The sequence below is a fragment of the Homalodisca vitripennis genome, chromosome X (genome assembly GCF_021130785.1).
Source record: "Homalodisca vitripennis isolate AUS2020 chromosome X, UT_GWSS_2.1, whole genome shotgun sequence".
NCBI classification, from domain to species: Eukaryota; Metazoa; Arthropoda; class Insecta; order Hemiptera; family Cicadellidae; genus Homalodisca; species Homalodisca vitripennis.
The window spans coordinates 112,060,883-112,076,792 of NC_060215.1; the positions used below are offsets into that span (position 1 = coordinate 112,060,883).

At 32.2% G+C, this 15,910-nt stretch overlaps 1 protein-coding gene across 1 annotated transcript in view; it reads left to right on the plus strand.

Annotated features, from left to right (window-relative positions):
- Positions 1-383: 383 nt before the first annotated feature.
- LOC124369568 (angiotensin-converting enzyme-like) overlaps positions 384-15,910 on the plus strand; it is a 64,506-nt gene continuing 48,979 nt past the window's right edge. Inside the window, exons 1-3 of the mRNA XM_046827595.1 lie at positions 384-493; positions 4,193-4,374; positions 7,322-7,480. Coding sequence (XP_046683551.1) covers positions 4,198-4,374; positions 7,322-7,480 — 336 coding nt within the window. The 5' untranslated portion in view covers positions 384-493; positions 4,193-4,197. The remainder of the gene's footprint in view (positions 494-4,192; positions 4,375-7,321; positions 7,481-15,910) is intronic.

Below are 15,910 nucleotides of genomic sequence, written 5' to 3' on the forward strand. Positions count from 1 at the left end.
ACTATACTTTGTAAAAACCTTGATAAATATGACTAGCAAAACCGAGTCTTTTTCTAAAATTTCTATTTAAAATTTACAGCTTAAATGCTCATTGTATTATACTCATAATTTAGAGATGTTTTTATTGAAGCATAAACTTTATTTACTGCTTACTAAATTCAATAATATATAATGAAAAATGCACTGAATGGTATATCTTTAAATTGAATTCACAATTCAGAGCTCACACAGTGACATATTTCAAACCTAAATTCCGTAAATGCCTCTGTCTCTGAAGAATTTCTTTAGATACAATCAATATACATTTCACTTAACAGAGACAGGCTGTGTCACTAAAACCTTGTGAATATTTGTACAGGTGCTGACAGAACCGCTTGTCATAATAACCATTGGGTTGAAAACACAGACGCAAGTTCCACACTACTAGAGTTAGACTTTTGACTGTAGAGACATTTGTTTTTGTTGTTGATGTAAAGTGAAAAAATCGGAAAATGTGAGTCATAGTTTATATTTGTATCCATACACCGATTAATAATTAAGATGTAACTTTAGTGTTTATATTAAATAATTTGGTGCAGTTTCTGTAAATAGAATAACTATATTTCATGACCATACCATAATAAGCAATTACAGGTATAAGTTACATAACCAAGCAATTACAAGTTTTCATAAGTCATGAAAACCTTATGAGTTTTTAATTTGTTACTATGATAAATGATTTTGCAGTTTAATAACCATCTCAACTTATTGAGTATAACGACTTAGATGGTAGATATTAATATTCCAGAATATTAATAATTATATTATCAATGAGACATCCAAGACGATATAAAATATTTTTTTATTAGTAAGCTCCGAGTGAATATTCAGTAAAATTTATTACTAAATTATTAACTTTTTAAATATTATCTGGTTTGTCTAAAATAAAAATCACAGTTCTAAATAAAAATAATGGATTTATTTTACACTGGCAAATTAATAAGTTCAAATTTTCAGAATTTTCATCACTCTATTTTCTACTAAGAATTAACAAACCGTTTAGTAATTTTAAAAGGTCTTTTGGCAAGAAATCAAAATATTAATCAAATATATCAAACTAAAAATCAGAGCTCTCTTCTATAGTAAAATATGAAAGTTTTCAAATAAAAATAAAATACCACTTGGGAATAACTAAAATTAAAATGTTCACTTCTTAGTTCACTCAAAATAAAAAATCAAAAATCAAACTTCTTTTTCTTCTAGTTGTACCGTAACTTTCAAGTCTTGCAATTCAGATACAACTCTCTCAAACAATAATTAATGTTCAATTAGTTACCAATTAATAATTCACAATAAAACAGTTCCAATTAAATATTAATACATTATTAAATTTCCAAATTTCAATTTTAATTCACTTTTCTTGCAAGTTTGAACCAAATGCAACTTGTATGATTCCATTATGCTCTATTGTTCATCGAGAATTAGTTATGAAGATTGCTCTGTAGTTTCTATGAATTTAATTTTTTTTCTACAAAAAAGACATCAAAATTAATTTAATATTAGATCTGGAAGACTATTTCAATAAAATGTACAATAAATTTTGTGCTTACCTCTAAATCCTTCGCGGAAAAAATTTTAGAAACACGGCGCACTGTAATCAATTTAATTCGCGAAAATTACCAAAAGAATGGCGAAAATTATGAGCTGGCGCTTATATACTTCCCCTTCCAACTAACCCCTTCCAATACAACCCCTTCTGATGGACATCCGCGGTGTTCTCTCATTGACCCAGCTGTATCCAACTAGGAGAACGATAGCCGTAACAAGACAAGTTCTGATCAATTCAAGGTAGTGAACCGCCTTCCTAACAATTTAAAACTACCAGTACTAACTTGCCAAAGGATTACATGTTCATTTTTACCCTGACTTTTCACAATCTAATCTAAAATTAAATCCCAATATTTCGATCCCAAAATGTTTCTTTAATTTAAGTTTTAATTACAAAAATAAATCAATGTAGCTTTTAAAAACGCTACATATATTTTATTTGTTATTTGTATTGTTTATTTATTATTGTACTTAGATGCATATTTCTATTGTTTAGGTATATCTGTCTATGCAAAGTATAAGAGAAATTTTTATTATTATAATAATATTTTCAGTACTTCTGTCATCTTCACTTTAAATTAAAGAACACCTTAAGTAAACAGACTAGTCTAAACTGAAGTGAAGACTGCACCAGATTCTGAATATAAAAGCGAACACTCCTTCATTCTGAAAGCTGATGGTCTGGCATATTACAAACGTTTTAGTTCACTTCAGTCTTTTATGACTTTGTTCTTAAATATTTTATAGCAGCACTTATAATTATGTCAAGTACGTGGTTACTGTAATAAAAAAATTATGTTTAGTAAAATAGAGCCACATTTAAAGATTAATACAAATGTCAATCAAACTTAACAAGACAAAACTAAACCAAGTAAGATGGGCAATATACTCTACATTGTTACATATCACTGAAAATTTAAAAATTCACAATGGTTAAACAAAATTGAAGTTAGTAAATAAAGTTGAATTAATTCAAATTGTCACATAGTATAAGAGAAACATGAGTATACACGTAGGTGATAATTAAAACCCTTTTGCTACCAACGTCAGAATTTTCAGATGTCAGAAATACCCCTTATTATATCCGACGTTCTAATTTTTGGACAGAAGGAGTATCTTACAACTTATCCTAAATCCGAATAGGATGCTTAGGAAAAGAAACAAATATACTGTATATAAATAAAATAATAAATAAATATAAATAGTAAAAGTATATATATATATATATATATATATATATATATATATATAAAAGGTACTCAAAATGTAGTTTTTATTATATTGAGATGTTTAGAAACTGTTTTATCACATGTTTTATGTTAAAAGAATTGTATGTAGTCAATATTAACGTATATCATTTAGTATTACAGTATGCAACCTTTGTAACAATATGTAAAGTACCAAATACTCTGTTTTTGAAAAAGTCTTGTATCTTAAGTATTGTTGTATCCAGTAACTTGAATTTCTGTATAAGGTGTTCAAAAAGTAACGGGAATTTTTAAGTTCCGCAAATTTGGAGAGTGCAATTGTCAAGATTACTTTATTATGTTGGTCCTAATGCTTTTTAGGTATAATAATATAACTTTTCAGTGGCAGCTGCTAATGTTAGACGTGTTTTCTGAACTCAGAGACTCTCTTTTGTGAATAACAATGGATCAAAGTATTTGTATTAGGTTTTATGTGAAAAATGAAATAAAGTTTAACAAAGAGTAGGAAAATGTTAACAAAAGGCCAATAGTGAGTCTCCTATGAGTAAACGAGGGTATAAGAGTGGTATAAATGTTTGAAAGATGGCCTGAAGATATCAACAATCATGAAAACGTGGAAGACACGGTTATAAACGAGCGCCGTATTACGATTAGAGACGCTGCTGATGATGTTGGAAACTCTATTGGCTCTTGCCATGACATTTTTTGAATGTTTTGGGTATAAACGTGTGGCAATACAATTTTTTTTCAACATTTGTGAGTTTTTAGCAAAAATAATAAAAGTTGCTCAGTAGTTACCAAATGAAGTCAATGACAATGCATAATGACTGAAGGGTGATATAACAGGTGATGAAACATGGATTTATGTATTTGACGTCAAAATTAAAGCTCAATCATTCCACTGGAGTCATCATTCTGGATCGCCAAGACCGAAGAAGGCTCGAAAAGTGTATCATAACGTCAAGGTTGTGCTCACTGTGTTCACTGTGCTCACTGTGCTCACTGTGCTCACTGTGCTCACTGTGCTCACTGTGTTCACTGTGTTCACTGTGCTCACTGTGCTCACTGTGTTCACTGTGTTCTTCGATTTTAACGGCATAGTAGTACATCATGAATTCTTGTACTGTAATAAGGAGTAATACCTGAAAGATCTATGCTACGTGTACGTGACACACACACATTTTTATATATATATATATATATATATATATATATATATATAGTCCCTAGGAAATAATATATAATGAGGAAGACAATTGCTTCACCACTTTCTACATCTCTCAACCGCAATTTATATTTAACTTACACTTCTTACAATTTGAATATAATTTACATACGACAAACCAAGAAAATGTGTTGGAACCAACGTTAGTAATCTTTCATTTCTTGTTGTGCAGAAACCATGGAGTGGCTAGTATTGGCCGCATTGTTGTCACTCACCTATGCAAATTATACGGAGGAGGAGGGTGCAACCTTTATGGTACTGGTCAGCAACCGATCACAGCATCTGCAGAGCATCCTGGTTCATAAGCTGTGGGACTATGACACTTCTCTAACTGATGAGGCCGCTCAGGAATTGGTAAGTTGAATGTTGAATAAAGTTTACTCAGTATCGTGTGAAGTACCTGACGATATATTATACTTTCACTTCTATTCATTCGAAATCCTATCAAATTATATATTTAAACTTTCAATGGCGTGGAATAAGATTTAGAACGTTTTTGCAAACTTCCTCTTCCCTTGTCAGAAGAAAATTTGTATATTTCAGAAATCTAATTTTGGGCTTTGGTAGTAGCTAAAGTAGTTCATAGTTTTTAAATTTTAACACTTCCTCCATCTCTGCCAAGACAATTAAAGTTGACCGCCCCTTTACATAGCAAAGTTTAAATCCTTTAGCCAACTCAAGGCTACAACGCTAACTTCATGCCGACTGGAAACCCTCACATGATTACGCAGTGGAAACCGATTTACTACTTGACTCATTGTTTAGTAGTCAGACAAAGATTTGTGGGATTGTTCGAAGACCTACTTTCACTCCATGAGATGCATTTATCTACCTTGGAGACAATTCTTGTAGATCTATAGCATTTACTGAAGATGTTTTATGGGGAACCGAGATGTAATTTCCTCAGCCATTTAACTCTCCTTAGGATCCAGCCCAGGCTGTCTTGGCTAGAATTTCCTATCAAGTTAGAAATATGGGTTAAAGAGTGGTATATTAAATTGAAAAAAATGTATCTTTAGTGGGATATCACGCAAGATAGTATTTGCTTTCAAAAAATCAAATCCTTCTCAAGAAATGAAATAAGTAATTTATTTTTGTAGGTCACTTTTTACAGGCCTGAAGCAAAACATACTCTACAGTCACATTGAATACATGATATTTTGTTATACATTATCCTCTCTACTATATTTAAAAAGATGCTCAAAAGTGTTGCAGTTTTCCGCTTATTCTAATGCCTTTTCAAGTTTTAGTACTGCTAGAATTGTAAGTCTTTGAAAGCCACAATATTTGAACTCTGCAAAATATAAAATTGAGGAGTTAATTTAACAGTTGATAACAGTTTATGCTGATCTGAAGATCTCTAGGAAATATTATCTAAGTACACATAACCTTGGCTTATTTTGTATTACGGTGTAAAGTTAGTTCATATACTAGAAGAGACAAAAACAATAATAAAATTGTTATGGAGTTTAATCAATATTTAGAGATTAAAATCTGTTTCATGTCTATCATATAATTTATAAGATATGTAATCAAGTACTTGATTTCTATTTCAATGCATTCTATTGTGCATTATCTTGTCAGCTTATTGCTTCCTCGTGTATGCCAGTTAAATCTGTACTGTAATGCTGAAAAACAGCTTATTTAATCATTGGTGTGGGCATTTTATGATAACTTTTTTGTAGCATTACAATCGAATTATTGTATTGAATAGGATTATTCATAAATAGTGTATTGAATTGGAAGTCCTATATTAAGAATGAAATCTTAAAATACACTAGACTTTTCTGTTCAATAAAGTTTTTGCGATGCTTATTTACTAAGAAAGTTATATTTTGCCTTCATTAATTTTTAAAATTGTTTAACCGTATAGCAAGTAAGATAAAGTTAATCCAAAAAAGAACACTTCGAAATCTGTTAAAACTCATCTTTTTCCAAGACAATATAAGTGTATTTAACAATTGTTTATTTAATTTACTCATACAATGTAATATTCATGTAGAATATAACTTTTTTAAGTGTACATAGTAATGCAATAAGTTTAGATGTCATGAGTTATTCTTCTAGTCGTATTTTTTGTTTTATTATATCCCTTTACAAATAACAGAAGTTTGTCTACCAACCTAAGCCCATCTAGAACTTCCAGTTAAGTTTTATGTGTACCATCGCACACAGATTCTCTGTGCCCAGAGTACAGACGTTGTAGCTCTTATAAGACATGTAATATGTACTCATATATATTACATATTATGTAAAATTTTTGACTATTAGAAATTTTTTTTTCATAGTGATTTCGTGCAAACTGTATATTACAAGTTCCACTTTTCTGGCCTGCACGGCTGCAAATTTATAATTTTGGCAAATGTGAAATGTTTGCTTCTAGTTTACATATTTATTACTCAAACTGATACAGAAAGAAATACCATAAAATAACCTATTATTATGGACAATCCCTGAAGTGATCAAAGTTAGGCAATGAACAATTTTAACTACGTGATTTAAAATATTCGAAAGAAAAGTGGTTTTGAATGAAATGATTGTTTTGCTTTAGCTCACAGTTGATCGAAGTTGACCATGAAATTACATTGTGGCAAAAAATATAACTCATTTAATTTGCAACTAGTTTCAATTCTAAACAATTTATTTTTAACAATGTAAGTTAAAACTGACAATGCTAAGTTAATATGGCGTTTATTATATTCTGGTGTTCTATAATCTCGAAATAATTCTACTGAATAAGCATATCCATTTTGATGAGACCAGGAGCCCAAAGCAGTATTTACATAAATTTATATTTCGAGCTTCTCAACTCTTCATATGACATGTGTGCTATCATTTTCAAAATCAAAGGCTTAAACCTCAAAAAAAGGCTTTCAGGTGGTTCGGAATTGAGACACACTTTATTTAGCAATTGATTTATTTTAAAATAATGAAAGGGTGTGATTCCACCTTTGTCACGTCAGTGAAATTTGTAAACATTATGTAACAAATTTATCCCTAAACTTCTAAAACTATTCTGGGTTCATATAATCCCATATTTAGTCTGTATAAATAAAAGGTTTTCTTCTTTATTTTAGTTATTCACTATAATTTAATTTTTTCTGCATTTCTTGGAGTTAATCAATCTCTTTTTGTTAATAACAATGTATGTAATAAAAATTACCAATTATTCAAGAATAATGCTTAGTGTAACAAATAATTACTTTAAACAATATTAGTTAGTAAACAAAAATGGAAATTTTCAAGTGTTTCAAGCTTTTATTCACATTTTTTTTGTTATTTCGTTTTTATTTCCTTTCAGTCAACTGCTCAAGAAAACTATACAAAATATCAAGAAGACATTTATCCTGAAGTGGTCAAATATCCCTGGAGAACATTCAAAGATCCTTTACTGAGACGTCAATTTAAATTTCTTTCACAACCAGATGAGGCAGCTCTCACAACTGAGAAGAGAACAAGAGTAAGTACATATATAGTATTTACATATGTCATCCGTATAGAAGTTTAGTACAAATAGTGCGTAATTTGCACTATCAAAAATGCCATTCTAGAGGTAATTTTTTTGCAAAATTTAAAACTTTAATTGAAATGCACTAGCATCTGTGAGCTGTGTTTCTAACCTCTATCAGGCTTCAGCATGAGCTCTGAATGATTGGATTGTTCGAACATGTGCTTATGGCTCATGTTTGGGTGAACACTGCATTACCATTTTTAAATCACTCATGTGTATAAGTGAAAATTATACGGACACTTATTATAGGTTACAATGAATTGTTACAAATGAAATTCACTAACTCAATTGCTTGAACAATACAAATTGTTTGTTTTTTTTTTTATATTTCTCTAAACATGTTCCTAAACAAACATCCTATTTAATATTCTTGAGACAACTACTGCATGATCTAAATGACAATATTTGGAATAAGAAATTGAACACCTTGAATTAAATTTAAAATATATTTTAGTATACCTCTCAATTTCTGCAGTTTTTTATACATCTTCTCAATTTTGACATTAAATAAAATTCAAGATTCTTGTTCGTCACTTAGTACAAAACAAAAGTGCAATATACATCATCACACATAATTCAATCATAAATTTAACAACAGAGAGCCTAAAAAATTATCTAAGAAAGCCATGTTTCAACTTGAACAATACTAATTGTTACTACTGTGATTGTAACTAAGTTAGATTAAAAAATAGTAGTAAAAAACTGGATACTAATGTGGAATGTCAGTGGTGTCTAAAATAACAAATCTTAATAAATAATTACGCTGTTTTTATATATATATATATATATAAATATATATATATAAATATATATGTATATATATAGAGATATAAATATAATAATAGAAACAAAGTAACTACAATAAAAGCTTAATTTACTAATATCGTAGTTAAGGAAAACAGAGTAAACTATTTTAATGTTACCCATTTTACTCAACGTATATTTAAATTTGTTTACACTAACTATGTGTGTATCTACAGGTACACTAACTTATTAAATAATTTAATTCTCATACTTAAATGACTAGAGTGCCTCTTTCCAAGCCTAACATATTTCAAATAAATAAAATGTTTTATCCTCCTAGGATGGTTAAGGAAATATTCTCTAAGATTTTCTTTTATATTTATTAAACAATTATAAATATGTAAGCATGGCACAGTCACAATTCCTAACTCTTTAAACTTTTGCTAAGAGGATTCCCTTTCAGATTACCTTTTTACTATCTTGAGCACTTGTTTTTTAAATACATCCGTTGAACTATTGCTATTGCCCCATAACATTATTCCGTAAGATGCATCAGTTTCACTCGATTATTCCAGTTCCACTCGATCAGTCGATTATTGCGGGGGGCTTATCTTATCAAGAGTCTATAGTGCGGTGCATGTCGTGGCTTGCCATCCGGTGCGTGAAAGCAATTAACGTATAATGAGGGTGGTTCGAAGTGCCCAGACTGTAATATTATGTTTCACTTGAAATGTCTAAATCCCGGCTTCGCGGAATCGGGAAAGAAGGTTACGCGTAAAAATGCTAAATGTGACGGTTGTTTATCCGACACATCATCGACCGCTAGTCAGGTGCGTGACGATCGCGAGCTTAACTTGACTTCAGTAATGGATGCCATCGCCGCCTTCAGGAAGGAAACCCAAGAACAATAGAGCCGAGTTTAGTCGCAGTTATCCACGGTCTAAACTGATGTGAAAGAGGTGTCCTTTCTTAAAACGCAACTAGATGAAGCGACTTTAAAGACAAAGCAAATTTGTTTAGTCATAAATAACTTTGAAACCGAAAACAAGGAACTAAAAGACCAATTAGCCGAGCCAAACCTACAAATGTGCGATATCCAACAGCATACTCGCAAGAATAATATATTGATTACGGGCGTACCGGTGACGCCTCGGGAGGTCTGTTTGGCGATCTTGGACTCTATGGGACGAGCTCTCGATATACCGTTCCTGTTCCCAGAGATCTCTATAGCGCATCGTCTATCCTCAAGGGAAGGCGACACAAGACCTCCTGTCATAGTGGTCAGCTTCGTGTCACGGGCTGTCAAGGCTGTTTGGTTGGAGACAAGAAGAAGATCGAAGACACCTGCCAGACACCTGCATTCATCGTTTCCTCACCACCAAGTATATATGAATAGCCATCTGACATCTCACACCAGAGCCATATTTAATGGGGCGCGTGACCTCATGAAAACAGGCAAGTTGTCATAAGTGTGGACGAGTGACGGGTGAATTCTCTGGAAGAAACATGAAGGGTGGAAACCCTTCCGCATCCTACATCAACAGCATCTGGATGAATTGAGAGCAGCATCCAAGTCAGCAGCTGCCAGATCCGTACCCAAACCCGCTAACTATCTCCCAGTCTAATGTAAAAGACCAGCTTAACATACTATACGTCATGTGGCTCTTGTTAAAACTTAATTTATCCAGAGGAAATACATTATTTTGTTATAATTTTATATAAGTACAATTTTATTTATTTGTTTTTTACTGAAGTTATACTATGAATTTCTTTTTAAGCTGAAGTAGGCTATACAATTTCTACTATTTTTTTTTAACTGTATGAGCTAATAATTGTTTTTTTATTATTAGAAGTAAGTATAAGTATAAATAAGATGTTTGTAAAATGTAAGATAAGGAAGCCAAAGTTCTTCTGTTGCATTTAACAATACGTTGATACAAGCGTACATTTACCTTTTGTTTACAGTATCGAAGGGAATAGTTTCCAAATAGTATGCTTAAGCAGCTTACAGTTTGCAAAGTCAAAACATTCGTTTATGTTTAAAAAATGCTTAATATGAGCCAAGTTTATATTTTATTACTATGTAGATAAATGTATTATATTGTATTCTTCTTTATTGTACGGAAGAGGCATGGTTGTGTACATTTGATCTGGCATGTATTTAGAAACAATGTTCTAGAAGTAAACATTTGTAAAAGTTCAGTTGGTTTTTAGTTTGATTTCCATAACTTATACGAGAGAGTTTTGGTTTGTACAAAATCATAGTAAAATAATTATAGTATGAAATAAATACAAGAAAAATTATTGGCCTTTTTTTACTTATTTATCAGGTACATATAGATAAACAAGTTTTTTTTTAATTCGGTTAGCAATTGCAGTAAATCTGAATGTTCTAGAATGAAATTCAAATGTAAATTTTGATTTTAAGAACTAATCAATTTGATATGTTTTAATCGCCAGTTCGCATGCGCATAACGTATGTATGTAGGTATATATACAATCCTAACTCTGTATAAAGTTTTGCTTAAAAAAAGTCATACTGTTCTATTCAAATAATTTACTTACTTTAATTTTTAAAAGTTATTACGTATAAGTAATAACAAACTGAGGTATGTATTATTATTTTCTAATCGTTATAAACATTAAAAGTAAATTGGTTCTGATATGTATTCGTTTCATAATATACGTTGCTCTAAATTATTACCCCACGATTGTACAGGTATGTATGTATGAACGAGGCATAGAATGATAATGATTTACATTAGCCTACTAATGATCAATTCTGTTGCTATCATACATTAATTTGTCTGATAAAGTGACTAAGATAGAATGGTATTCTTCATTATAATTCCCACATGTTTTGTTATTAATTTCTTATATGTACTATTTTCTTCCGTTACTGGACTTTTTCTAATTATATAATTAGTTCTTAAAGGTTGTTATGCACTCGTTGTAATAAAAAAATGTGAAGTGGCACCATTTAACCACGTACCGGAATGCTGGGATGTAATCTAAATCCTAGGAGAAAACTTTTCATTTACATACAAGCTATTTTTTTTTTTAGACGTGTTGATATGAATGTTATATACTTAAAAATATAAATACTCTTCTATGATTTCAATTTAAATATACCATTGTTAATTATATAAATTGACAATAATTTAGAGATAAATATTTTAATCGCCAAATGATTATCTCATATATAGCTTTAAAACCGAATGGCGGTATCCTAATTCCAGAATGATTTTAGAAGACGATCCACTCGACTAGCCGATATTAAAAATGAAGATTCTTCGGGTATCAACAATCAGTCTTCCTCAGTCAGTCGTACTGAGCGGTTCTCTGATAAGACCTTATCACTATCGGCGTGCACGTTGAAACCAACTCTGACTGATAGCTTTTCTGCATACTCTTGCATGTTTTTTCACTAGTTTTATATAAAATATAGTTATGTCGGCGATCTGTAGCGTATGTGATGTGCTCTGTGACGACTCTGGTGAAGTGATTAAGTGCGCGGGTAAGTGTGGAAAGGTCCTTCACTTAAAGTGTGTAGCAAGCAAATATCCTGAAGACTCTGTGAAAACCCGTGACTCCAGGAGAAAGTGGTACTGTGAGGCCTGCAAGAAGACCAAGGGACCAAGTCAGGTGAGACTGGAGCCACAACCCTCACTAAAGAGTTTATGGTTAGCCTCATGGACGCCTTTAAAAAGGAGGTTTTTGATGAACTAAAGTCGCACTCAAACCAGTTTCAAGAATTTAAATCGGCTCTAGAATTTTGTTCTGCAAACATTGATTACTCTAACAAGCAATGGCTGAAATAAAAAATCAATACAGAGAAATTAGCCGAGAAAATCAGGAGTATAAGGCTATAAACGCGCAGCTACCACTGAAGGTGTCTTCCCTGGAAACCAAGGTCTGAGATCTGGAGCAGTACTCTCGTCGAGATAATATTGAGATTAGCGGACTGCCATAGACAGCGGGCGAGGACGAGAGGAGCATCCTGCGGGGCGTGGGAGGAGCCATCGGTCTGGAGGTGACACTGTAGTCGCTGTCCATCGAGTTCCTACCTACAGCAGGACAAGAACACCCCCCATCGTAGCCAGGTTCACCACCAGAGACCTGAGGGACGCCTGGATACAAGCCTTCAAAAAGAAGAAGACAGTTATGGCCTGTGATATTAACTACAGATTCTCTGCCACCAGGATCTACATCGGCGAACACCTCACCCCAGATAACAAACAACTTCTGCGTAAGCTGAAAGATGCCTGTAAGGAACTCAAAATCAAGTGCGTGTGGTGTAGGGAAGGAAAGTTCTATGTAAGAAGAACCGAAGGTGTGACCAGTGAAAGGGTGAACAGTGTCGAAGGTCTGCAGAAAATCAAATAATTTTCATACCGAAACAGGTCAGATACAGCAAGAAACCTTACTTTTTATTTAATATTTTTCATACAAAAATGTTCTATCAAGCACTACATTATTTACCTTCGTACCTTATTTAGGCCTTAATATTTATTCTGTTTAGTTACTTTTACTATGTATAGCAAAGTATTTATTTTTAAGCATGGTGAAATATTATGCTTGCGAATTATAGTTTATGCACATGTTTTATCTTTTGGTAGTACTTGGCAAGAAGTCACTGTCGTTCCAAGAGTATTTCCACTGTATTCTTTTAGAGCTACTTTATAACTATACAGAAACTGTATTTTATTTGTCTGTATTCAATAAAAACTAGTAGTCACAAAATATTGACTACTTTTGAATCGTTATCACTAACATCAATGAGTTTTTTTTTTATAATTTTTTTATACACATTTACTTTTTCTGGCGATCAAGCTATTCTTGCCACATTTGTAGTTTTATACCTTAATCATGGAAGATGAAACATCTAACTTATTTTTTGACAATTTAGATCATTGTACTTTTTACAGTAAACAAAATGACGTAGGTTTAGTGCATGTAAATATTCGTAGTATAAGAAAAAACTTTTTTAGCTATATTTAGAAACTTGATTGAATCAGGAGGAATCAAATTTATTCCTATGAGTGAAATGTGGATAACGGAGGATATCAGATCCTACGGACCTCTTGTTTTGCATGTTGTAATGAGACATACAGGGCGGGCGGGTCACTCGTGTACGTTAACACCAATATACCAGCTGCCCGTGTCGTATGCCGTCTAGAGACGGCTGATTGTACAGTGATTGAGTTCAATGTAAACAAAACTCCGTTCTCTCTTGCGGTAGTTTATAGATTGCAGGCGTTAAATTCTAAGCGTTTCCTTGATGAATTCTCTAATTTGCTTCCGTCACTTAGATGTAACTCTGTTGTTGTAGGCGATTTCAATATTGATATTTCGTACGGTTCTAATGATTTAGAAAAAGAAAACTATTTATCAACATTAAATAATAATGGTTTTGTTCAACTTGTAAATAAGCATACGCGAGTGAAACAATTTTCAAAAAATTGTTTGGATCATATTTCTTTAAGATATCGTAATTTTGAGAACTTCGAAATTGCTATCTTTGATATTGGGTTAACGGACTAATGTGCAATCGGATTGTCTTTTTTGGATGATAAAAACAGAAACTTAAATACAAGAGATATTAAAAATATTTTAAGTTCAAAAAGGGTTACCAATTTCGAAAAACTAGTAGACGACCTTCTTAGTGTTAAGTGGGATATTTTGCTACAAAATAACAATATCGAGGTTAATTTTCAAAATTTTCTCAAAAAAATTACTGATTGTATCAATTTAAGTACGCAAGTCACAACTATTATTAATAAACTGGCTAAGGCTAAAGTGATTAATGAGCCGCTACTTCATCGTTTAGAAAGAAGAAAATTGCTTAACAATCAGTTTTTTTTGCGTTGGGGTATTGGGGTGGATTCACAGATCCTCACACGTCAACCTGAGCTTATTGTGTGCCCCTTTGATGTTAGAGGGGTAAGCCTATCTTTGTGCCCTTATCTAGTATAGGCTAAGAAGCTTTTCCCCAATACTAGCATCTGGTTCGTCGCCTGGTTGTTTATCACCGAAAAGAGCCCTTCTCCTTGCTCCCAGTCTCTCACAGTCCAGTATTATGTGTTTTGCAGTCTCTTCAGACTTATTGCAGAGTCTACACTCCGAGTCCTCATTTCGTAAACCTAGAGAGTTTAGGTGTTTCCTGAAGTGGCCGTGTCCAGTGATCAAGGCAATCACTTGCTTAACCTGATCCCTACCCAGCCCCATCAGCCATCTGGTTAAGCCGGAGCTAGAATCAGTAAGCAGTCTTTTGCCGAGTGCTTGTCCTTGGTGACTCTGCCACCGCAAGCGGTGTGTCTTCCTAGACCATTCAAGACCATCAGTTAAAAACCACATTTTACAAATATTTATTAAACAACAATTTATTAAATATCGGCGTTTCTCAAGGCTCAGTTTCTATCGGCGGATCTCTTTTCCTTCTTTATTAATGATCTCTTATTAGAACAGTTTCGTGGAGAAATCATAGCATTTGCCGATGATATTGCATTCGTGTATTCGTCTGAAAATTGGGCTACAATTAAAGAGTCGATAAGTCATGACTTAGCTTTACTAAACTATTGGTGTAACAGGAATGCAATGGTAATAAATGCATCAAAAACAAAAATTTTAAACTTTGATTTGACTGATTTTGAATTTGACTATAAGTTTAAGTACCACAATAATTGTTTAGGTGTACAAAATTGTAACTGCAAAGTTATTCAACAAACACCCGAAATTAAATATCTTGGAATTTTAATTGACAACAAAATAACGTGGAAAAGTCATATAAATAAATTACACGCCGAAATCAGGAAATCAATTCGAACATTATACTTTTGTAAGAAATATCTGTGACATAACTTGCTTAAGATCACTGTATTACGCGTTGATAAACTCCCGCCTTCAATATGGGCTGCAGTTTTGGGGTGGTGCTTATGATAACTTAATTAATACACTTTTTGTAACCCACTTTGTTAGAATTATGCTTTTTAAAAAACAGCGTGAACACACTGACTATCTTTTCAAAAATCTGCAAATTTCACCCATATAAACCTTTTTGTTTGTAAAGTTCTTCAAGCATTTTTCAAAAAGAGCGGTAATAGTGGAACTGAAAATTTGTTTTATTCTACTCGAAGCACAGTACGCAGTTTTTTTGTAAGACCACAGGTAAAAAGATCATTCTTTGTAAAAACATTAGTATACTTAGGCCCAAAATGCTTCAACCTTTTACCTGATAATATAAAACGAATTGCTAGTTTTAAATTGTTAGCCAAAAAGGTTAAAATTTGGCTCAATAATATTGACGATTTAGTCATTTTACTGTCTATTGTTTCCTAACTTTGTCCGTCTAGCTTACGATCTAATCTAGTATTACTCTATATTGTTATAAATTTTGTATTTCTTTAATTTAATGCTCTTCAATCATTTTCTCTTTAACGGTGCTATAACAGTAAAATAGGTGCAATTATTAAATATGAATTTGTTTCGTTCTCTTATATACTTATTTTTATTATTATTAGTTGGTATGCGCTACAGAAGCCGAAAAATTAAAACGCTAATTTATTACGGAAGACTACTACTTTAAGTTGTAATTATGTTATAATTAAATAACCACCGAATACTGGCAAATGGTGG